This window comes from Moschus berezovskii, chromosome 15 (assembly GCF_049115385.1).
Source record: "Moschus berezovskii isolate FMDL1 chromosome 15, NW_MosBer_1.0, whole genome shotgun sequence".
In the NCBI taxonomy this organism is placed as follows: Eukaryota; Metazoa; Chordata; class Mammalia; order Artiodactyla; family Moschidae; genus Moschus; species Moschus berezovskii.
Genome location: NC_142474.1, coordinates 73,458,066 through 73,482,818, shown reverse-complemented (window position 1 = coordinate 73,482,818; position 24,753 = coordinate 73,458,066). Strand labels below are relative to the sequence as shown.

The 24,753-nt window shown below is 45.8% G+C and overlaps 1 protein-coding gene across 4 annotated transcripts in view; it reads right to left on the bottom strand.

Annotated features, from left to right (window-relative positions):
• PRKCQ (protein kinase C theta) overlaps nucleotides 1-21,735 on the bottom strand; it is a 155,611-nt gene extending 133,876 nt beyond the window's left edge. The window contains exon 1 of one of the 4 annotated variants that reach the window (XM_055427121.2): nucleotides 21,544-21,735. Coding sequence is in view for 1 of the 4 variants with exons in the window: in XM_088844201.1 (XP_088700327.1) it covers nucleotides 20,636-20,650 (15 nt within the window). In the remaining 3 variants the exon portion in view is untranslated. The other 3 variants (XM_055427130.2, XM_088844201.1, XM_088844202.1) reach the window with 3 other exon arrangements.
• Between the last annotated feature and the right edge of the window lie 3,018 nt (nucleotides 21,736-24,753).

Genomic DNA, 24,753 nt, shown 5'->3' with positions numbered 1-24,753 from the left:
ACAGATAGCTAGTGCGAAACTGCTGGATAACACAGGGAGCTCAGCTCGATGCTCTGTGATGACCTAAAGGGGTGGGCTGAGCGTGAGGGTCAGAGGGAGGCTCAGGAGGGAGGGGATCTATGTACACTTACAGCGGATTCAAACTGTTGCACAGCAGAAGCTAACACTGTAAAGCACTTATCCTCCAATTAAAGTTAAAAATAAATTGAAAAAATGAAGAATCTAAAGAGAAAAACATCTGTCCTTGCTAAAAGTCTGTACTTCACTGTTTTTAATCTCAATATTATTAAGATCAGAGAATGCTAAGAGTATTCATCCGTAGGGGAAAGAAGAAAGGACAGACTATTTTCAAATTGACTAGTGGTCTTCCTTTTCCAGTAAACTAGACAGTACCAAGGGCATTCTCAGGGCTTCCCTGGTGGCTCAGATGGTAAAGAATCTGCCTGCAATGCAGGAGACCTGGATTTGATCCCTAGATCAGGAAGATCTCCTGGAGAAAGGTGTGGCTACCCACTCCAGTATTCTCACCTGGAAAATTCCATGGACAGAGGAGCCTGGCAGGCTACAGTCCATGGAGTCACAAAGAGTCAGACACTACTGAGCACCTAACACACGCATAAGCGTGCTTTCTTAGGCACAGTGAAGCATGTTCCCTCCAATATGTGGATGTTAAAATAAGGAAAGGAAGTGACACACTGGGGGCTTGGGAAGCAGGGGTGGGAAGTAATTCGACAGCCCATTAGTTTCCTTCTACTCATTTGCCTGTATGCTAAAATAGCAGCAAGAGACATTAAAAAGTTCTGGATGTTTTAGAAAGGTAGAGACCCTCTTTACCAGTCGGAATCATAATAGTCAGAATCCATATATCTATATAGATAACAAATAAATAATGACAATCTAAGTCCCAGACATGTACCAGCTTAAAAAAAAAACCCAGTGGTGACAAAGGGGTCAGGGCAGGCCTCACGGATGAACAGAGAAGATAAGGGTTATGCATCACTTGGAACCAGGGAAGGACACAACAGGACTTTTCTGTATCACCGGTGACTTGTCTGCCCCTTCTTTTTCTTTATACCCATGGGTTTTTTGGGTAAATTTTTATTGGAAGATAATTGCTTTGCAATATTGTTCTGGTTTCTGCCACACATCCGCATGAACCAGCCACAGAAATAACTTCGTCCCCTCCCTCCCGAACCTCCCTCCCGTCTCCCACCCCTCTAGGCTGTCACAGAGCTCGGGCTGAGCTCCCTGTGTCCCACAGCCAGTTCCCACCGGCTAGCTCTTTTACATACCGTAATGCATAAGTTTCCATGCTACTCTCTCAATCCGGCCCACCCTCTCCCTCCTACACTGTTTCCGCAAGTCTGTTCTCTCTGTCTGCATCCCCACTGCTGCCCTGCAAACAGGTTCACCAGTGCCATCTTTCTAGATTCCATACATATGTGTTAATACACAATATCTGTCCTTCTCTTTCTGACTTACTTCACTTTGTACCATAGGCTCTAGGTTTATTTGCCTCATTAGGACTGACTCAAATGTGTTCTTTTTTAAAGCTGAGTAACAGTCCATTGCATATATGTGTCACAATTTTTGTATCCATTCATCTGGCTGAGTAACAGTCCACTGTATACGCGTACCACAATTTCTGCATCCACTCATCTGTCGATGGACATCTAGGCTGTTTCCTTGTCCCAGCTATTGTAAAAAGAGCTGCAGTGGACACTGGGGTACATGTGTGTCTTTCAGTTGTGGTTTTCTCAGGGCATATGCCCAGTAGTGGGATTACTGTGTCATATGCCTACCCCTGATTTTATGGCAATGAGCACATAGCAGATATTTTTCCTCTCCCTCCCACTCCATAGAAAGCAAGCACTTAGTAATCTAAGAACAGGCCAGGTTCCAGAAGTTTCTAACTATTCATTGTTTTTACTGTAACTTCACAGCACCATCGTGAGCCAGATGATCTTACTTACATACTATTTTTTGATTTTTAATGCCTTTCTCCACCATGAGGGTTAGGACTTCGGCTCTCTTTTCTCCCCTGTATTCCCAACACCACATCCATCACTGACAATGATCAGTGAAGGGCTGGATCAATTACAATAATTCCCTGCTTGTTCCGAGTCATAACAGTCCCCATTTTCTCTAAGTTACTGATTAAGCCACTTTAACGTGTGAAGGCGATCTCAGTGGTACTTGCATTTTTCAGAGGGTCTGTGTGTCTTAAATTTCTAGCTGGCGGAATTCTGGTACCGAGAAGAAATGAGAACTTTCAGGTGGTTACTGGAGGGTGTTTTGAGATCAGGGGAAGGAGCATTCCAAAGACAGCCATCCTTTGATTTGCAAGAATGCCTGCTCCAAGAAAAAACAAACCCCTCTGTGCTGTTCGCAGCCTCCTCCTTCCCTCTATGGGCGAACCCATAAATCTCCAAGTGCTGGCCCAGGAGGGCTGCACAGGGTCAGAAGCAGAAGGGTCCATAAGGGTCAGAAAGATAAGGCTAAAACAGAAGCCCCAGAAAGCACAGGTACGCTTTGTTTCTGCCCTGAAGACAGTGCATCATGGGCATTCTGCATCGCAGTGGTTATTACAATTTTTTTCTGTTTATTTGTTTTCTGGACTAACATTTATATTCCACCTCTTAAAACTGCCCATTTGCTCACATATGAAACACCTATGATATTATTTGTTATTTTGCAAGCCAACCAGAAAAAAGTGCAGAGCTTTGGGATTTAAAAATAATTATTCTTTGGAAAATATTGGCAAAACAAGTGTTTTCTTGAATAAGGATATCACTTTGAACTCGCTGGAATCTTGGGCTTCAGAACTTATCAAATAACATCAATCAATAAATAACAGACATAAAAAGGATCAGAAACAATTTGAATCTTACCAGTGATTTCATAGATAAGCGAACATACTGACTTAAAAGCAGATTACAAAGTTACCTCAGGCATATATTGAGAAACAATATAAATATGTCTCACAGCATAAAAATATATCATTCCTCTCATTTCCAGAATTGCCTTACAAAGTCAAATTTCAAACCTCCAAGTTATTACCAAAGGAGATTAATCTGGCTGCATTTCTCATTCATTTTTAATTAAACACACTTTCTTCTGAACAGCTCCAAGTTACAGTAGTCAGCAATTACATGTGTGTGTATGTGTGTCCACGGATGATAGACTCTGCCACTTTAAAACGTGCCCCAAACCCTAACGGATATAAGGAGGGAAGGAAGTCTCATAACCCATTTCTTAGAATTAACACTACTGTCCGGTAGAATTAACACTACTTTAATAGTTTTTAAAACAATGAGTCAGTAGATACAGTATATTGCCTAACTCAGACTAAGCCAAGTGGAGCATCGGGAACACGGATGACAGCATCAAGCTGCCCGGGTTCAAATCTGAGCTCGGTCATTTAGCAGCTCTGTGACTTTGAACAAGCTGTTTATAACTCTTTCCTCATCTGCAAAATGGGGACAATAAGACGACCCACTCAAGTAGGTTAACAGATGTAAGCTGATCAGAGCAGTACCTGGATGCAGAAAGAGCTGGATCCAAGTTAGCTGTAACTATTAGTCTTGAGTTTATCCATTCAACAGAGTCAAAGGAATGACGATCGTGTTTGCTTCTTCCACCACTTAGCAGAAAACATTTTCTCACAATGATTACTTCCTTTAGAGTTGTTTTGTCAGAAAGCGGCTCTGCTTGTTCAAGGTGGGCCTCCCCGCTCCCTCCCCGGAGTCGCACCACTTCCCCTGAACCTCGTCGCCAGCGGCAACAGTCGTCAGTTTCACTTTCAAGTTATGCAGTCCCTGTGGCTGGGGAGGCGAGCCAGTCACTTAACAGGCACCTAAGTGAAGTAGGCACCACCTCGTCGTCGCTTTGCCCAGCTTCTCCCCGCCCTCTTGGCCAGGCAGTCACCTGTGGAGAAGGTGTGCGGAGGAGGGCCGAGGTTCTGTACTGCTTGGCATCGGGGTGCCCCGCCTTTTCACGGCAGGTCTGGGATGCCCTTATGGGGTGCTGCTCCTGTATCTCCGTGAATGCACACGGCCAGGTCTGATGCCAGCTTCCTCCCTGCCTTCTCCTCCTCAATCGTGACTCTGAGCTCTAGCTGGCCATTCTGTCTCAGCCGCTAAGCTCGTGTCTCACGCTCTGTGTTCTCCTGTTCTCCTTCTCGCTCTGCACGGTGGCAGCTCTGCGTCCACCCCTTTGGTTCCGTCACACGGCTTACTTTCACAGCTCCGACCTCCTCCTCATCACACCCGCCTTCTTCCTGTTTGGGGTTTTCTGGTTTTCCCTCCAGGCACCCCCCTGCTCTACCCTGTGCGGAGATCACACCGACGTCCTAGCTATGTGCTGAGCACCTGCTGAGTTGGGGACGAGCCCAGGGCTGGACTGGAGAGAGAGACCCGGATTCCTGCCCTCAAGGAGCTCACAGTGGAGTCAGAGTGGAGGGGCTGTTGTTACTGCCGAGGTGGCTTCCCGTACAGGAAGCCGGGGCACTCACTCAGGGGGGAAAGGATGTTTCAATTAGAGCAGGGGGTGGGGGCGCCTTTGCAGAGGCAGTGATGTCTGAGGGGTCAGCTGAGTGAGGATGCGAGGGGGAGAAGTGCATCTCCAGCGTGTGGTCCCCCATGGAGCTACACTAACCAAGAGGCATGGAAAGAAAAGGTGGTGCTCAGGCCCTTGGGAGAGGGAGGCTGGAGAGGCGGGCAGGGGACAGACAGGGAAGGACCTGCGAGCTGTGTCAAGGGCCTGGATCTTATTCTGCAGGTGACACGGGGCAAGGGAGAGAATGGCAATCCCATTTTTGTTTGCGTCAGACTCTTCCGCCACCAGTGAGACTACAGGTTCCCTCTCAGAAAAGAAATGCGAGGTGGTGAAATATTATCCCATCACAGCCTAAATACATGTTTCCAAGGGTAGCTGCCAGAGCACCTCCCATTCCAAAGCTCTCCTGCAAGGCTCCTCGGCCCAGCCCCCTCCCTGTCATCATGGGTGACTTGGGACTGGCTTTGACCAGGAGATCTTAGCAGAAGTGATGCTCCGTGGCTTCTTAGTTTGGCCCTTAAGAGATTTCAGCCTTTGTCTATTGTGAATATTTACTGTTAGGATCTAATCACCATGAAAAGAAGCCCAGCGTGGCTGCATAAAGAGGAAGAGAAGGAGCTGGAGGGTTCCAGCCTTCTGGTCATACCCGCCAAGTGTCATCTATCGCTGCTGAGTCGCTCAGTCACATCCAACTCTTTGTGACCCTGTGGACTGTAGCCCACCAGGTTCCTCTGTCCATGGGATTTCCCAGGCAAGAATATTAGAGTGAGTATTCTCAAGAATTGCCATTCTCTACCTTGCCCCATGTCACTCAAGAACATGAGAGTGAGTTGCTATTTCTTTCTCCAGTGGATCTTCCTGAGCCAGGGATCAAACCCATGTCTCCCATATTGGCAGGCAGATTCTTTACCACTGAGCCACCAGGGAAGTCCATATGATACACTGGGTTGGCCAAAAAGTTCATTTGGGTTTTCCTGTAAGATGGTATGGAGAAACCTAATCAAATTTTTTTTTGCCAACCCAGTATGAGCGATCCCATCTCAGATCTGTGCACAGCTTCAGGAGAGACCCCATGTGAATCCATGAACAGCAGAGCCAGCCCAAATTCCTGAGCCACAGAATCACGAGCAGATCAAACGGTGTTGCTTTAAGCCACGAAGTATTGCGGATGTTTGCTACACAGCAACTGATATCCAAAGCAATATTCTAGGTCAAACAAATATTAATAGTACACTGCAGTCTTAACAAGTTCAGGACGACAGCACTGATGCACTCACTGCCAACATGTGTTAAGTTGTACTTCACTTAATTACTTATCACCAACTCTAATTTCAAACCTACATCACACTTCACTGATTAGTGCTCAAGCTTTTAAAAAATTGGTTCTTAGAAAATGTAATCCTGTTTCACTCTTGCAAAAAACTAAGAGAATGCAGCGTTTGGATTAAAATTCCCTGGAATTCAGCCTGAACCTTCCTATTGATAGTTTTCAGACAAACATCCAAACAAACATGTGTCTCAGTTTCTGGACTTGCAGAATGTTTAATGATTCTTTATATTTTGCTTTCTTAGCTGTACTGCTAGGTGTCTTGAGACAAACTAGTACTTGAATAAATGGTGTGATCTCTGTGTCTAGATATTTAGACCCAGAGGTCTATACTAATTTTTCCACCAGAAAATATCTACCATATTTTTCCAGGAGAAAATGATTTTGTATATTTTTCACATTACTATGTTTTAAAAGATTTTTTAATGTGGACCATTTTTTAAGTCTTTACTGAATTTGTTACATTATTGCTTCCATTTTAGGTTTTGGTTTTTTTGGTCATGAGGCATGTGGGATCTTAGATCCCTGATCAGGGATGGAATCTGCACCTCCTGCATTGGAAAGTGAAGTCTTAACCTTGGGATGACCTAGGAAGTCCCCTGATTTTGTATATTTAATGAAGATATATTCTCTGTTCTGAGTACCTCTAACCTGTTCTCAAAAGAGAAGGGCTTGCCCTTCTTCTTTTCAATTGAAATAATAAAATTCAAAGATTGAATTTGCATTTCTCTATATCAGTTTCACCTATGGGACACTATTAATGGATTAAGTTTGCCTTCATTAAAATTTCTAAAATTATGTGCTAGCTTACGCTTAGCAATACAGGCAATTTGGGGTCAAGCAAGTTGCTGAAGCTCCAGTATTTTGGTGATCTGATGTGAACAGATGACTCACTGGCAAAGTCCCTGATGCTGGGAAAGACTGAGGGCAGCAGAGGAGGGCGTCGGAGGATGAGATGGCTGGATGGCATCACCGATGCAATGAACATGACCTTGGGCAAACTCTGGGAGATGGTGAGGGACAAGGACCCCCGGCGTGCTGCAGGCCATGGGGCTGCGAAGAGTGGGACACAACCGGGTGACTCAATAACAACAACAATGTTGCACTTATTTTAATAAGTAACGCAAGAGACCTTTCCTTTTGCGTTACTTTTGGCTTTCTTTCCAAAAGCACTTTCATCAAATACCGAAGTGTATTATAAATAATAACAGATCTCAGGGCCCAGGAACTTAAAAAGAATCCCAGCAGTAAACTCCTTCTTTTTACTGGAACAGAGGAAGGTGAGAGTACTTTGTGCTGCACTTTTGGCAAATATTTAAGCTGCTTCTGCGTCAGAACTTGGAATTATGCAAGTGATTTCTCCCTGAATTATTTCAAAATTGTAAGGACTTTAACTATCCAGGATTGCTGTGGTACCCTAGCCCATGCACTGTACTACTGAAGCCCATAACGTAGAGCCTGTGCTCTGCAACAAGAGAAATCAATGCAATATGCCCAAGTTCTGCGACAAAGAGTAGCCCTCACTAGTCACCAACTAGAGAAAGCCTGCACACAGCAATGAAGACCCAGTGTAGCCAAAGATAAATAAGCAAATAAATACTTAAAAAAAAGAAGTAATGCAATTCAGTCATTTAAAAATACATGATAATTTATTTTTCTTCTCCGATGACTGATGCAGAACAAAGAGTTTCCACTCTTAGAGCGGAGAAGATGCTATCTGGCTGCTATTCCTCATAAGCTTATCTTCCAGAAACAAAGTCCACTGAGGAAATCAAGGTGTTCTTTTCGAAGAATCAGCATTTTGAGAAGAGCTGGCTGTTATCAGACTTCTTGTGCTACCATCACCACTAACACAGGAGAAGGAAAAATGTGCTGTTGCCCTTTTTTTCACAGGTAGCTTTAATTTGCAAAATTTAAAATGAGAACAGAATGATTTCAGTGTTTGGGTGACTGCTCTCCCGTTTACTGGTGAAGAGGTATGTGTTCCAACCACTGGTAATACAGTACGTTCCCTACATACAAACCTTTCAGTTGTGAACTTTCAAAGATGTGAACAGGCATTCACATGTCTGGCATTCTTTTCAAAGTACTGTACTGTAAGACTTAAAATGTTTTATTTAAAAAAATAATAATAAAATAAAATGTTTTATTTTTTGTATTTGTTATCTATGTATTATTTGTGTGAAAAGTATTATAAACCTATTACAGTACAGTTAGTTACTAAAGAGCTGATAAAGAAGGTTGGGTGCCAAAGAATTGATGCTTTCGAACTGTGGTGCTGGAGAAGACTCTTGAGAGTCCCTTGGACAGCAAGGAGATCAAACCAGTCAAACCTAAAGGAAATCAACCCTGAATATTCTTTGGAAGGACTAATGCTGAAGCTCCAACATTCTGGCCACCTGATGCAAAGAGCCGACTCATTAGAAAAGACCCTGATGCTGGGAAAGACTGCGGGCAGGAGAGGAAGGAGGTGACAGAGGATGAGAGGGTGGGATGGCATCACCGACTCAGCGGACACGAGTTTGAGCAAACTCTGGGAGACAGTGAAGGACAGAGGAGACTGGTGCAGCGCAGTCCATGGGGTCACAAAGAGTCGGATAGGATGTAACAACTCAACAACAACAATATACAGCCAATTGTGCTATTTGGGTGCCGAGGCTAATTCTACGGAGAAGGAAATGGCAACCCACTCCAGTGTTCTTGCCTGGAGAATCCCATCCCAGTTTTCCTGATGGGCTGCTGTCTATGGGGTTGCACAGAGTCGGACACCACTGAAGCGACTAAGGAGCAGCAGCAGCAGCAGGCTAATTCTAAAGGAGATCAGTCCTGGGCGTTCATTGGAAGGACTGATGCTGAAGCTGAAATTCCAATACTTTGGCCACCTCATGCGACGAGTTGACTCACTGGAAAAGAGTCTGATGCTGGGAGGGGTTGGGGGCAGGAGGAGACGGGGACGACAGAGAATGAGATGGCTGGATGGCATCACCGACTCGATGGACATGAGTTTGAATGAACTCCGGGAGTTGGTGATGGACAGGGAGGCCTGGCGTGCTGTGATTCATGGGGTCGCAAAGAGTTGGACGCGACTGAGCGACTGAACTGAACTGAGGCTAATTTTGTTGGACTTATGAACAAATTAGATTTATGAATGCACTCTCAGAACAGAACTCATTCATATGTAGGGGACATACTGTACTCTGTATTCTACACCCAGGCTAATGAATGGGTTAACTACAGGCTGGGAGCCATGACATGTAATTGATACTGCACCACCAAGGTGCCTGGGGAAATCCTGGTGTGAGTGGAATGTGTAGATCTCAAAAGACACCCTCCCCAAACAGCCACAAAATATTAGGATCAGGAGGAATTCTAGAGACCTCCCCCTTATCCAACTCACTCATCTTATGGTCGACGTGGCCAAGCAGATCAGAGAACACTGGTCTCCTACCCCCAATTCTGTGATCTTTCCATCTGCCTTCATTGTCAGACGGCTCACGAAGACTGCATGACCGTGGAAAAGCTGGACCAAGGCAGTGTAAAGTTGCTCCAAGATGCTATAGCCTCTCTCCAGTCTCTGCTATGGAAAAGGACGATCTAATCTGGATTCTTAATACCCTTGCATGCCAACTCCCATGTGTCTTCATTCATTGCAAGGGACCTGGGAAGCAAGGTGGAGGGACTGGTAACACACAGCAGGGCTGGGGAAGGGAGGGAAGCAGCAGGTGACATGGTATAGAGTCTGGCCAAACAGAAGTCAATGTACTGAAGTGTAATAACGCACTTGGCCCCATGCACCACTTCTCAGTCAGACCCCTAACATTCACCTTAAGCACATGGGCAAATGTGACAGTGCTCAGAGCTCTTAGTACTAATGAGCAGGTCCTGAAAAACATGACATTTATAATTAGACTTCTTCATGCTGGCAATGAGAGAAAAACAAAATCTATTCTCTGATGAGGAGATATCCTAGCTTCCGCAAGTGAAGATGCAGTCTGAGCTCTGTGCTGAGAGTTTAAGAAAGAGAAGGAAATAGAAGACCTGGTGTATGTCAACCCTAAAGGAAATCAACGCTTAATATTCATTGGAAGGACTGATGCTGAAACTGAAGCTCCAATACTTTGGCCACCTGATACGAAGAGCTGACTCACTGGAAAAGACCCTGATTCTGGGAAAGATTGAAGGCAGGAGGAGAAGGGGACGACAGAGGATGAGATGGTTGGATGGCATCGATGGACGTGAGTTTGAGCAAACTCTGGGAGATAGTGAAGGACAGGGAAGTCTGGCATGCTACAGTCTATGGGGTTGCAAAGAGAAGGACACAACTTAGCAACTGAACAACAACAAGGTCACTGACCAAGCTTTCTCAGGAGATAACAACTGAATTACAGTATCATTATTGGGACTTCCCTGGCAGTCCAGTGGCTAAGACTCCCTGCTCCCGATTCAGGAGATCCAGGTTCGATCCCTAGTCAGGGAACTAAATCCCACCTACCTCAACTGTGAGTCTAAATGCAGCAACTAAAGATTCCACATGCCACAACTAACACTCAGTGTAGCCAAATATATAAAAATTAGAAAAAATATTGTTATTGAGCTCTCTTTATGAGCCAGATAGAGTCACAAATCCCCAGAGACACGAGAAAGCAAAAGAGGGATAGGAAACACATCACAAGCTACACAGAAAAGATGTAACAGGAAAGGACTCTCTCTTGGGTAATTGCCAAATGGACCATGGTGGAGAAGAGGCTCCATGAACAAGGTGAGGAAGCACCCGGGTACCACCTGATCTCTCAATTCCCAGAGGAAATCAGAATGCTTGGGGTGGAGACTCCGTTGAGCTCTGGAGGGCAGGGATGCTGAGCTTCACACGGTTAAAAGCATCTCCCTTGTTCGGCAGACAAAGATGAGCATAACTCTTTGGTTGCCCCCGTGTGACCGCCCCCCCCACCCAGGATGGAAACATCCCAGTGGATCACACAGAGCATTTGCCCCAAAACATGATGGCATCCGCACAGAGGTGTACTCTAAAAATTGCCTCTAAAATCCCACTGAGGTGACATGGGCTTTTGAGGTATAAGCCCAAACCCTAAGCTCCCGTCTTAACATTGTTTTAGCCATGGCTTACTAGCTGTTGGGAACCCATTCAAGTGCTCATTTTATTATTGCTGGGATTTATTTTTAATCTTCTTTAAAAGAGTATGTGTTTTTCTCCTCTGGTTTCATATTTTTGGTTATTCTACCTTTCAGTAAGTCCCCTAAAGCAAGGGCCCCCAACCTCTGGGCCGCAGACCTGGTACCTCTGTCAGATCAGTGGCACTAGATTAGAAATAAAGGACACCAAAAATGTAATGCTCTTGAATCATCCTGAAACCATCCACCTGACTTCCTGGTCAGTGGAAAAACTGTCTTCCACAAAACCGATCACTGATGCCAAAATGGTTGGGGACCGCTGCCCTGCAGAATTTATGACTCTTGATGATCATATTTGCAAAGCAGAAATAGAGACACAGATGAAAGGAAGAAGTGTAAGGATACCAAGGGGGCGGAGGGGTGGGATGAACTGGGAGATTGGGATTGACATACATTGTTGTTGTTCAGTTGCTGAGTTGTGTCAGACTCTTTGACATATATACACACTGCTATGTATAAAACAGATAACTCAACTTGGTGACCTAAACGGGAAAGAAACCCCCACAGAGGGGATATATGTATATGTGTAGCTGAATCACTTTGCTGGACAGCAGAAACACAACACTGTCAAGCATCTATACTCCAATAAAAATTTTTTAAAATGAATTTATTACTCTTCACTTTCAAGACATTTTTCCTCGAATGCTCTCAATTATTTAATCTTTGGCAGGCCTTTATCATCCTAAATCTTAAACTTCATCCTTCACTTTTGATCTATGTTACCTTTTTATCTTTCTTAATGCAGTTTAAGATCATGATGATTTTGTTCTGAAAGATCCTAAAAACATCGTTTTATTAAATTTTAACCTCTTTTATCCTTTGATATTTTCTTTTTACTAAAATAATTTTGAGCTCTCTGTACATCTGCATTCAGTGTTTACCCTCTGCCTCCTCCATTTGCTTGTAGGGGGACATTTTGGAGTATTTCAGTATTACTTTTTATTTCCTTATCATCCTGAACACAGTCTCTTTTCCTTTCATTACTGGCCTTTCTCAGCAAGGTGAGAAACTGGGAGGGTGACCGGGGGAGAAAAGCCCACCACAGGGAAGGGGAGTCAGAGTTTCTCCCTCGTAAGAAGCTGTCTTTAAGCATGTAAAATGTTTTCCATCACCTTCAACTCTGAACTTCTAGTACAATGTATCAAGGTAATTCCAGAAACCCACAGACAAAACCTGCTGAGTTGATGATCCCACTTGTGCAGACATTTTTATTTTCTGCACCAAATGATTTTCTGCTCCAAAATCATTGTGGATGGTGACTGCAGCCATGAAATTAAAAGACGCTTGCTCCTTGGAAGGAAAGTTGTGACAAACCCAGACAGCATATTAAAAAGCAGAGATATCACCGCTGACCAAGGTCCAAACAGTCAAAGCTATGGTTTTTCCAGTAGCCATGTGTGGACATGAGAGTTCAACCATAAAGAAGACTGATGCTTTCATAAAGAAGATGATGCTTTCAAACTGTGGTGTTGAAGAAGACTCGAGAGTCCCTTAGACAGCAAGAAATCAAAACAGCCAATCCTAAAGGAAATCAACCCTGAATATTCACTGGAGATGAGGATGGCAGAAAATGAGATGGTTAGACAGCATCACTGACTCAATGGACATGACTCTGAGCAAACTCCAGGAGATGGTGAAGGACGGGGAAGCCTGGTGTGCTGCAGTCCATAGGGTCGCAAAGAGTCGGACACAACTTAGCAACTGAACAACTAATTCATGTTATAGAGTCCAGATTTCATTCCAAATAACACTGGGTAGTGACTGCAGAGTTTAAAGCAAGGAGTGACAAGCTCAGATCTGAGTTCTACAAGGATCCTCCCAGCTGCACAGTGGAGAACAACCAACAGTATCAGAGACCAGGGAGGAGGTTCTGGTGGTGATCCGGAAGAGAAATGGTGGTGACCTGAGTCGGGGCAGGAAAAGGTGGATGGAATGAAAAGATATGTAGGGGTGTACACCTACCAGAACTTGTCCTGGGGTGAGCTGAGGAGGTGAGGAGTCAAGGGAAACATCCAGATTTCTGCTTGTGCAAGAACAGGTGACACAGTACCAGAGACAGAAGAGAACGGGAAGGAGGTTATCTTGTGGAAAGAGAAAGGGGAAGACCGTGCAAGCACTCTGAGGTATGAGGTACTAGACGCACCCATTTAGCAGCCGCAAAAGGACTCGGGAGACGTCACCATTAGGGAGTGTTCAGCAAGGGGATGGCTGTTCAGGTCAGTGAGCATGAGGTTACCCACGGAGTGAGAATCCAGAGGAACATCAACCTTCCATGGGAAAGGAGGGAGAGGAGGAGCTTGCAAAGCAGAAGAGGGGAAGGAAGGAGAATGGGAAGCAGGGCTGGGATGAAGGCGCTGCTCCGAGAATGCAGAGGTGCTCAGTACACCATCTGCTGCAGAGAAGTCAAGGAAGAAAGGAGTGGAATTGAGCAAGTGTCAGCAAAAGGGAGGGCTTCCCTGGTGGCTCAGTGGTAAAGAATCTGCCTGTTAATCTCTGGTCCAGGAAGATCCCCTGGAGGAGGAAACGGCTACCCACTCCAGTATTCTTGCCTAGATAAACCCATGGACAGGGGAGCCTGATGGGCTACAGTCCATGAGACTGCAAAGAGTCAGACACGACTTAGCGGCTGAACAACAAGAAAGCAAAAGGGAGCATGAATGTGTTAGATTCCCAGAGGCAACAGAGCCGGATGTCTGCGGCCACGACACGGAGTGAGGACAGAGCAGCAGGGGCGGAGGACAATTTAAGGAGGCTGGTTGTGAAGAGGAGGAAAGAGAAGGCCGTGGCTGAAGGAAGGTGAAGAAGGATGGTCTTCTTCTTCCGAGAAGGAAGGGGCTTCAGCATGCTTGTGCAGTGAGGTGGGACCAGGCATGGGGGAGGGTTGGTGGTGGGGCGGTAAGGAAAATACAGGTGCAGAACAAGATCATCAAGAGATTCCCCCTCCTTCCACGGAGGAGGGAGAAATGGAATCCAGAGCATCGGTGGAGGACGAACCTTAGAAGGTGAGGCTTCTGTTTCTTTTTTATCATAAAAGACGGGAAGGACAGGAGGGTAGATCCAGGCAGAGCTGGGCATGGAGGCCTGTCATCACAGGGTTAGGTTGTTTTCATCAGGGAAAGTCCCACTTTCTCAGCGAAGCAGGCTGAGGGGATGGTGGCAGCAGGAGATGGTCTGAAATGGCTGTATTCTACAGGGGAAGGGTGTTGACTAGGCGAAGTCTGAGGGAGGGCCTGGCTGACACTGGAAATCACAGAGCCCCGATGCCACGAATTTGCAGAGTTACATAATTCTGTCCAGGAGCAGTGCAGCGGCCTCTGGCTCCATACCGGGAGAAGGAGACGGGGAGTGGCAGACTCAGCTGCAGACCTGGGGACCCCAGCTTTGGGAAGCAAAGCACATCACCTCATGTGGCCCCACCCAAGCTGCTGCTTCCAGCCTGAGCGGGGAGGGAAGCTTCAAGGGGAGGGCGGAGGGGCCGTTTTCATCTTTGTTGACTTCAGGCCCCACAATCTATCGTCTGTTGAATCAATACTATTTTTTTCTAAGTGATTTTCTTTTTTTTTTTCCTTAAGAAGCTGACAAGGCGCATCCCAAAGTCTGTATTCCTCTTAACAAACGTGGAATCTGATTATAAGACTCTCCCCCTGAGATGACATCTTCCCCCAAATAGCCAACTGATGAACAAACTTTGGGAATATACCCCACGGAGGCAGAAAAAGGAGCTTAAATTGGGAGCCGAGCGATCAGAGTTCACAGCTAGTCCTTTGTTGTGGGACCCTTGATGAAGATTCTTGACCTCTACACACCTAAGCATCTCTGTAAACTGTGGATGATCCACTCAATGGGCAGGACTTTAGGAGAAAATGGTCTCACGTACCCCAGACACTTGGCATGATGCCAATCAATATCACTTTCCTCTGCCTCCCTCCAGGCCAGAGCGTGTATGATTCTACAACTTAAAGGAACACTACAGAAAACTAAAGGTCATAGGTCTATGATGATCATAAGACACATTTCCCAAACTCCATGATCCCAAATTTCATAAATTATTTACTCTTGCTATGTGAAATGCATTCTAGTTTTTCTGTTCCATTTCATGTTTAAAGATTTGCTTGTTGCAACACAACGCAAATCTCACAATCCAATAATGATTGTGCTTTGCAGTTTCAACAACACTAGATGAGAGGCCCATCTCTTTATCACTGCAAACAGCACATTAACAGACCACAGGATGGAAACAGTTGAAAACTACTGCTCTAAAAAACGCTACCACACAGCTGACAAGAATTTCTCCCCAAACTGCAAGAGAGACATGTCAGCTGACTCTCATGAAAGACTCGGCCTCTGGCTCACCTGGGCAGTGAAGAGTCATCTGACCGTGAATTCTCCGCGCCTGGCTTGCTTTGGAAACTCACCCATATCTTGGCAACAAGACTCTACCGGCTAGATGCTTATTGTAGCATATGCCCAGTATGAACAATGCAGAGGGCTGGGGACGGGTAACAGGGTAGGCTCAGTTCAGTTCAGTCGCGTCCGACTCTTTGTGATCCCATGAATCACAGCACGCCAGGCCTCCCTGTCCATCACACTCCCGGAGTTCACTCAAACTCATGTCCATCGAGTCGGTGATGCCATCCAGCCATCTCATTCTCTGTCATCCCCGTCTCCTCCCACCCCCAATCCCTCCCAGCATCAGACTCTTTTCCTGTAGGCTAGCCAAGGGTGATTAAGGGTCCGCTCTTCGTACTTTCAACTAAAGAGTAGTAGCTGATGTGGTAGTGATCAACACCCTTTGAGAGGGAAGCATCTGGGCTCACCACATTCTCCTCCCTCACTGCTCTGCTCAAATCAGACGGGGTTTGTCCTTTGCCTTATTAGGATGTCATGCTCACAGGCCATCCTAAAATGCAATCCCATCTTCCACAACATCCTCACCCACACTGCAGGTTTCAGCTGAGCCCCACTTTCTCGGGATGCCTTCCCAGACCCCCAGACCTAGCGTTCCCCGGGCACCACGTGTGTGCCCAGTACAGCATGTGCGCACTCATTCTGCACTGGGGGTTCACTGGGGGCTCCTTGGGCACCAGTCCTGCTGTAGGTGCTGGGAAAAGGGCTACAGGCAAATGCCAGCCTTTATGGAGTTCATACTGGCGAAGAGGGAAACAAATGAATCTGCAACATGGTTGTGCACGGTGATATTATAAACTAACATAACGCATGATGAAGTCATCACACTCAGAATTTCCCCTTTACCTGGCTGCATCTCGCCCACGGTTACACAGTACAGTGTGTGGCTCTGAGGCTCCCAACAAAAACTTGGTGGATGAAAGCACAACCCTCAACTCTCTGGTTTTCTCCACTGTCCTGGGAATTTGTCTTGTTTTGGTCACATACAAGAAGATAACCTTTAACTGTCTGCAAAGGGTCTGTTCTGCACATTTAGCATCATTACAGTGAATGCCACGCTTACCTGATTCTCGACAACTGCTCATTGCTAAACCACAAGGTACTTCACGCAAGTAGGGGTAGTCCTCTCTAGAGGGCAGAAGCCCTTCTGCCCGTGGGTTCCCTAGTCCTGCAGGAGATGCTGGAGTCGTAAGTCCTGCAATTATTCTGCACTAAAAAAGGAGACATATTAACTTCATTTCCTAATTTTGTGGCTATTCTCTGCTTCTGGGGGAGAATGTTCCTGTTTGTAAGAAATACGCATGAAAGAACTGATAAGGTGATAGGGCATCCGGTCAGCAACTTATTTAGACATCATCAGTAGGGTTAAAGGGTAAAAGGATTTCCCCCTTTGTACTGTAATTACAGCTTTTCTGTAAGTCTGGGATGTTTCAAGGTTAAAAGAAATAGAGAGAGAGGAAAAAAATAAAAAGGGACGTAAGTACAGGATGAGATAGGAAAAAAAATAATGAATTCAGAAGCAGCATCAACCCATGAACCCCTGAGGTTGGGCACCAAATGGTTTGGTAAAATGTTAATTGGTTACCATCTCACACCCATTAGGATGACAACAATCAACAAACAGTAATGAGCATGGGCGCAGACGGGAGACAGTGAAACCCTCCTGCACTGTTGGTGGAAATGCAACATGGTGCAGTCGCCATGGAAAACAGTGTGGTGGCTCCTCAAAAAACTAAACACAGAATTATCATCTGATCCAGCAATTCCACTTTTGGGTATACAGCCAAAAGTATTTAAAGCAGAGATCTGAAGAGAGATTTTTATACTCATATTCACAGCAGCCTTATTTGTAAGCCAAAATGTGGAAGCAACCCAAACAACCATGAACAGATGAATGGATAGACAAAATGTGGTAGATGCACTGTGGGAGATACTGTTGTTGCGCAGTTGCTCAATTATGTCCAACTCTTTGTGACCCCATGGACTGCAGCACACCAGGCTTCCCTGTCCTTCACCATCTCCTGGAGTTTGCTCAAACTCATGTCCATTGAACTGATGGTAGATAAAATGGAATATTATTCAGCCTTTAAGAAGAAAGGAAATTCTGACACAGATGAACCTGAAGGACATTAAGCTTAGTAAAACAAGCAACTCACAAAAAGACAAATCCTGTACGATTCCATTTATACAAGGGACCTAGAGTAGCCAAATTCAGAGATAGAAGGTAGAACAGAGGTTCCAAGGGCTGAAGGAAGGGGGAATGGGGAGTTAATTGTTTAATGGGTAGAGAGTTTCAGTTTTGCAAGATGAAAAGAGCTCCGTAGACGGACGGTGGTGATGGGTGCATGACAGTGTGAATGTGCTCAGTGCCACTGACCTGTTTAAAATTTAAAAATGATTAAGATGGCAGATTTTGTCAGGTGTATTTTTTATTGCAATTTACAAAATTTAATTGGTAGGTTATTCCAGCTCTGTGGTTTTTGGCAAGGCTTGGCAATCACACAGGCCTGATTCTAACAGTTATCAGCTGTTAAGAGCTGGGCAAGTGACTCAACCTTCCTCAGCCTCCATTTCCCCAACTGCAAAATGCGAATGCTAACAAGGATAATGACAACGATGGTGATAATGATGGTGATATCAAAATTTACAAAAACCTTGCAAAGATTAAATGAGACTAATATTTACCAAATACAAGTAAAATTATGTGCCATATAATATCTGGCACATAAATTATAAATACTAATACATCAATAAATCATGTCTTACTGCTTTTGTTGGCTCTGATTACCATGAATAGGATTAGCTTAATTCAAAGTTATAATTTTAAAAAAAGTTATATAAGTGAGCTTATTTACAAAACAGAAACAGACTCACAGATTTAGAAAACAAACTTATGGTTACCAAAGGGGAAATGCTGGGGGTGGGGTGGAGGGATACATTAGGAGCTTGGGATTAACATACACACACTAATATAAAAAAATAATCAACAAGGATCTACTGTATAAGACAGGGATCTAGACTCAATATTCTGTATTACCTACATGAGAAAAGAATCTGAAAAAGGAGAGATACATGTACATGCATAACTGAATCACTTTGCTGTGCACCCGAAACTAGCACAACACTGCAAGTCAACAATACACCAAGAAAAACATTTTTTTACACCAAACAAAGAAAAAAATCAAAAGGTAACATTGGCCTGTAGAGTATGTACTGCCAGAGTGAGTAGCTTTGAATATCTGCTAATTTAATCCCAGAGCAGAAATCTATGATTCCAGGCTTTGGCTGTGCTATTCCTAATTTCAGAAACTTCTAGTTCTCATTTTGTCTCAAGGATATCCTCAGATGACAGAGCAATGTGAATAATCATGTACAAATGGTTGACAGGTTAAAATAATGAAAGAGGTTTCCATTATTGCAAGGAAACACCTCGTAATTAATCTTTTTGCCTCAGCATCATGTTTTTCTATGATTTGTTCCTGATTTCTGCCTTGACAGCTAGAATAGGTATTAAAAAGCAAAGCTGGATGCACGACTGCTTGAAAACGAGAAATTTAAACTTCCAAACTAATGGACAGAAACAGAAAGAATGAGTTTAACATTATGTATGTTGTCACAAAACCAATTCCCTTGCTTATAATTACAATCTGATTTAGGGCAACAAACTTATATGAGTTCACATGATACATTTGTGTTCTCTGTGTTTTATCATATAACCATTTTTTTTTATTTCAATGAAATGATTTGTGAAAATTACTTGGGAAAAATGATAAAATATTGAACCCTATAAAAAGGATGTCATCTGAAATAAAAAATATCCTTATTAACAGTTATATTAGATGACAACATCAACAATACTTTAAGGGGCAAGCAACACAATCAGTAACTCCAAAGCAAATGCAATCAGAACAGGTAGTACTAATTCCAGTTCCTATTTTAAAAGGAAGGCAAATGTCCTGTCACCAAATCCCACATTGTAAGGAGATTTTGTGGAGCTTTACTCCTGAATGCCAGTTACAGATTTGTACTATAAGGCCACACTCTTGAAAAAAATCCTGGACCCAGTCCACATGGAATTTCAGGTAAAACACCAGACACACTACACAGAAGAATTGCCTTTTCCATGGAAGAGAAGGAATATATTACAACTGCAAGAGGGACCTTCATAGAAATAGGAATGGGCTATTCCAGGGAGTCCCCCTCCAACCCCCTGCAGGACCTGCTACAAACAAGAGAAAGCTCATTTCAGTGTTGAAAGGCACTTTTGAGATCTGAAGAAGGACCAAGGTGTGACTAACTGAACAATATCTGCATAAATGAAAGGCTAGAGGGACCTCAACAAAAGAAAGGTCTCATCACTGGCCCATGTATCTTTCAGACAGACAACAGGGAATTTCTGCAGAAGGGAGAAGGATCTGGGAGGACAAAGAAGCTTGCCCATGAGCCACCTGCCATCCCAAGCCTCCGCTGCACAAGAGGGTGGCGGAAGTGAACACAAGGCGGAGGGTGGTGAGAGAGTCCTCCCTGGAAGCTTACATTTTAAAAGCTTACAAGAAAAATCACAGAGGGCCGAAACAAAGACTGGCGATGGGGACAGGTCGCTCTTGAAATCAAGAAAAAGTTTATGAGGGGGGGGAACAAACCAAACTTAATTTAGACTTAATGCTAACTTGGAGGAGTTCCACAGCTGAGGCTTTGAAGGTTTTAGAAGCTCTTCCTATGCCGCCTCTTTAAATATATGTACGTTCAATCAACACGAGGAAAGACTAACAGTCTGCCGCAGACACCTGCTTCAAACAATGGGGCTGATCTCCGAGGGATTCTAAACAGTCGCGCACCAACTTCAGAACTCATTTGCAACCAAATTAGTAAATGTCACCCTCCTTCCCAGGAGACACAGCATTTAAAAAAAAAAAAAAAGATTAAAGCACCGGCGGTGAGACTGCCATTTTACATGAGTTAAAAGATAAGTTGGGGGGAAATGAAGATGGTGATTCACAGGATTGGGGTGTGGGGTGGGAGTGGGGCACCACCATTTTACTAACAGGGCTTGTCTATCAAATTTCCCCACCAGGAAAGGACGGTGGTGGTCACAGCTTCAGGGAAGCAACAACCAGACCTGTGTTCAGAAAGGGACCCGCACGCTGTCCATACCTGGGGATGGACCATCCTGGGGATGGACCATTCCGCGGACGAGGAGAGAGGCGCCTTCTCATTCTCCTCCCCGTGTCACCAGCCCCCTCCTGGTCAGCTCGGTCCGTCGCTGAACCATCTTTCATCAGCACCACTCTGAGCAGGACAAGCCCAGGGACAAAGCTTTCTCCTTGCAGAAACCCCAGCATCTCCCAAGTGGGCCCGCCTCGGAGCTTGTCTTCATCCAGGCGCGCCCGCCCGCAGGGAACGCCGAGTCGTTAGCGTGAAAGGTCCATTTCACACTGATAACCCGACCTCTTGAGAACCGAATAAAATAAAGGCACTAGCTCTAGTTTCTTAACGTGTGGCCCCAAAGCTGAAAAACACTCACCCCAAGATTACAGGATTGAGCACCAGTTTTTTGTTTCCTGACATCTATCAAAACCGGCCTCCTGGGGCCCCAGGCCCCTGGAAGGAAACTTGGCTTAGTTTAGAAGTGAGTGTTGGCAGCCCCGTCTGCTTCTCGAGCAGACGCCGAGAAAACTTAATTTTCCTCGGTGGACAGGCTGCCACCGCATCACACACCTCTCCTTCCCAGGGCGTGCGGGAAACAGTAAACTTTCCGCCACCGTCTTCCTTCCCTCCCTCCCACCCCGCAGTTTAGGTGAGAGAAAAGCCCAAAAGGAAGCGGAGGCGCCCCAGCCCCTGGCCCCGACGGCCTCTGCCCGGCCAAGGTCCGCGCATCCCGGGCGTCCCGCGCGCCACAAACCGCGGAAACGAGACCCAAAGTTTGCGGCGCTTGTCGCCCTTTCCGAGCTCACCGTCCTGCCGCCCTGGACCGGCTCGGAGCCCTAGCGGGGTGGCCGCCCCGCGCCCCTCGCAGGGCGCCCGGCCCTCCAGATCGGTCGGGGACCCGCGCGGGGACCTACCTGCCGGCGGCGGCGTTCAGAGCGCGCGGCTGGGCGGCGGCGCGGGCCAGGGGGCGCTCGTCACCCCGGGGCCCCGCCGCCGAGCCGGCTGCCGGGACGCCCGCCCCGGAGCCGCGGCCCGCGCACCGCCCGCCGGGCGCCGCTCTCCTCCGGGGCCCGCCCCGCGCTGCTCCCCGCGCTTCCGCTCGCAGCGGCTCCGGCCCCGAGACCTGGTCCCATCCCCGCACCGGGGATGCTGAGCTGCGCGCGGGCAGAGGCACCCGAGTCCACGTGACTCTCCATCTAACCCAACCGAAAAGCGAAACGAGCCTTCCCACGGGAAGGATCAAGGTCATCGATTAAAAAAAAAAAAAAAAATTCAGCTGTTTGCCTGCCTTTCCACTAGAAAGGGATGGTGAACCCTTTTCTTTTAAAATGCCCCACCCGAGAAAGATTTGGTGCTGACTAACCCTACCTCTGTTTGTTTTTGCACAGTTTTTTGTTTTTGTTTTGTATCATTTCCTAAGTTGCATTGCTTTAAACCTGACAGCCCTTGAAGCTGCAGTGTAACGTCTTACCGTGTCGTCACTGGTAGGCTTTCATGCCTCACTGGTGGTCCTGATGGTCCTGCTGAGGATAAGTGGGGTACTTTTGTTCTGTGCTCTAGAGAATAAATTTTTTCTTCAGGATAGACTACTGCTTACCAGCACTGCAGGCCCGTTCCCTCTGAATTATTACGCAAAATGATTAAAATGTACTTGGTTAAAGTGCTTGTTGCTCTAATATATTAAACCCAGATTAATTTAAGAAATAGAACAATAGTTCTTTTCTTCTTCCTTCTTTTTTTTTTGAGAGGGAGATTAAAAAGGTATGGAAGAGCCTCAGCTTGGATCAGCTGGCTTCTGATCACAAAAGTATAGACTGTCAGCTGAAAAAGACCTCAGACCACAGCTAGTTTCAAACTTTTAAAGATGAAGAAAACCTGAGGCCTAGAAGAATTTGGTGACTTAGTTAGTTCCCATTGCTGCCTTGTGGCAGGCCAGGGCTGGGAAGTCAGATATGCTGGCATGTTCTCCTAATCTGTATGAACTCTGCAGAGCAAACACACACACCTTTTAAAGATAAAAATACATTCCCTGAGGAGTCAGCCCTCTCTGGCATTTATCAGTATCTAACAGCATTGAACGACCCTCAGGCCAGGATCATCCAGCAGAGAGGCTGCCACCCCTGGAAGGTCATAGTCAAGAGGTGTGACGGTGGGAGAACATCAGCTGTGTTGACGTCACCAGAGTCTGGCACACAGTAGGTGCTCATTGTATGGAGATTTAGTAGGAAAATGTATCTGTGGCTGAGAACGAGGTGACAGAACCAGAAAGAGGCCTGGCTTCTCTCTGCAGACTGCGGAAGAGAAACTTCCTGGTTCAAGACACCTGCCCTTTGGTTCTTTCCCAGCCATTCTTCAATACAGCTTGTTGCACAGAAGAGAGAGGGCAGACCACCAGAGGCTTCGGGGCCTAGGAGACAGCAAACCCACCATTCTTCATGGCTGGAGTTTTCATTGACCACTTGAGAAAGGGGTTAAGTATTACGTTGACCAGAAAGTTCCATAATATGGTAGAGAAAAACCCAAATGAGCTTCCTGGTCAACCCAATACATGTAGGCACTCAAGGGGAAGTCTTTTGTCCTCTTAATTTAGTCAATAGTCAGTGACTTTTAAAAAGTTTCAAATAGGACTTCCCTAGTGGTCCAGTGGTTAAGAATCTGCCGGCCAATGCAGGGGACACAGGTTTGATCCTTGGTTCAGGAAGATGCCACATGCCGTAGGGCAGCTAAGCCCTAGCACCACAGCTGTTGAGCCTGTGCTCAAGAGCCCACTCACCACAACTCCTGAGCCCATGCACTGCAGCTACTGAAGCTAGTGCTCCTCAGAGCCTGTGCTCCCGACGAGAGAAGCCACTGCAGTGAGAAGCCCTGCCCGCTTGTGGCAACTAGAGCCAAAATAAACAATGTTTCAAATAATAATGATGATAATCACCATCATATACTATTAGTCACTGTGATGAGTACTTTTTTTCTTCATTATTTTTGTGATGAGCACTTTTGATGCACTATTCACATAATCCTCATAAAAATCTTAAGACGTAGATATTAAATCCTCACTGTCATCATCATTATCTCTATGTTAGGGATGAGAATAATGCAGCTTAGAAGGATTAGGCAGGTTGTCTGTGACCACACGGTTAATAAAAAACCATAACCAGGATTGCAACTCAGGCCAGTTGGAAGCAGCCCCTTGCTGCTGCTGCTGCTGCTGCTAAGTCACTTCAGTCGTGTCCGACTCTGTGTGACCCCATAGACAGAAGCCCACCTGGCTCCCCCGTCCCTGGGATTCTCCAGGCAAGAACACTGGAGTGGGTTGCCATTTCCTTCTCCAAGGCATGAAGGTGAAAAGTGAAAGTGAAGTCACTCAGTCTTGTCCGACTCTTGGCGACCCCATGGACTGCAGCCCACCAGGCTCCTCCGCCCATGGGATTTTCCAGGCAAGAGTACTGGAGTGGGGTGCCATTGCCTTCTCTGAAGCAGACCCTTAGGCACTGTTGAATACTGCTTCTATTCCTTGACCATACCCTCCACTTTCCCTTTCTCTCTGTTTGGGACAATTGGTTCCTGGAGACCCGTGCTGCTCTACTATATAAGCATATAGTCCTACATTTAGAAACCCATTCATCTGAAGACCGTATCTTTTAAAACAATATTCATCATGTGTCTGGGAGAAGGCAATGGCAAGCCACTCCAGTACTCTTGCCTAGAAAATCCCATGGATGGAGGAGCCTGGTAGGCTGAGTCCATGGGGTCACACAGTCGGACACGACTGAGAGACCTCACTTTCACTTTTCACTTTCACGCATTGGAGAAGGAAATGGCAACCCACTCCAGTGTTCTTGCCTGGAGAATCCCAGGGACGGGGGAGCCTGGTGGGCTGCCGTCTATGGGGTCGCACAGAGTCGGACACGACTGAAGCGACTTAGCAGCAGCAGCAGCAGCAGCATGTGTCTAGAAAGAGTTTTGTTTTTGTTTTGTTTTGTCTTGAATATCAACTAAAAGGAAAAATATCCCTCTTTGTTCTCATTCCATGTAAGTGTTAGAGATACTTATAGACCTTTCTGACCCCAGGAGCCTAGAGTCAGCCTCTCCTTCTCTAGGCTACGAGGCATTTGTTTTGTATCAGA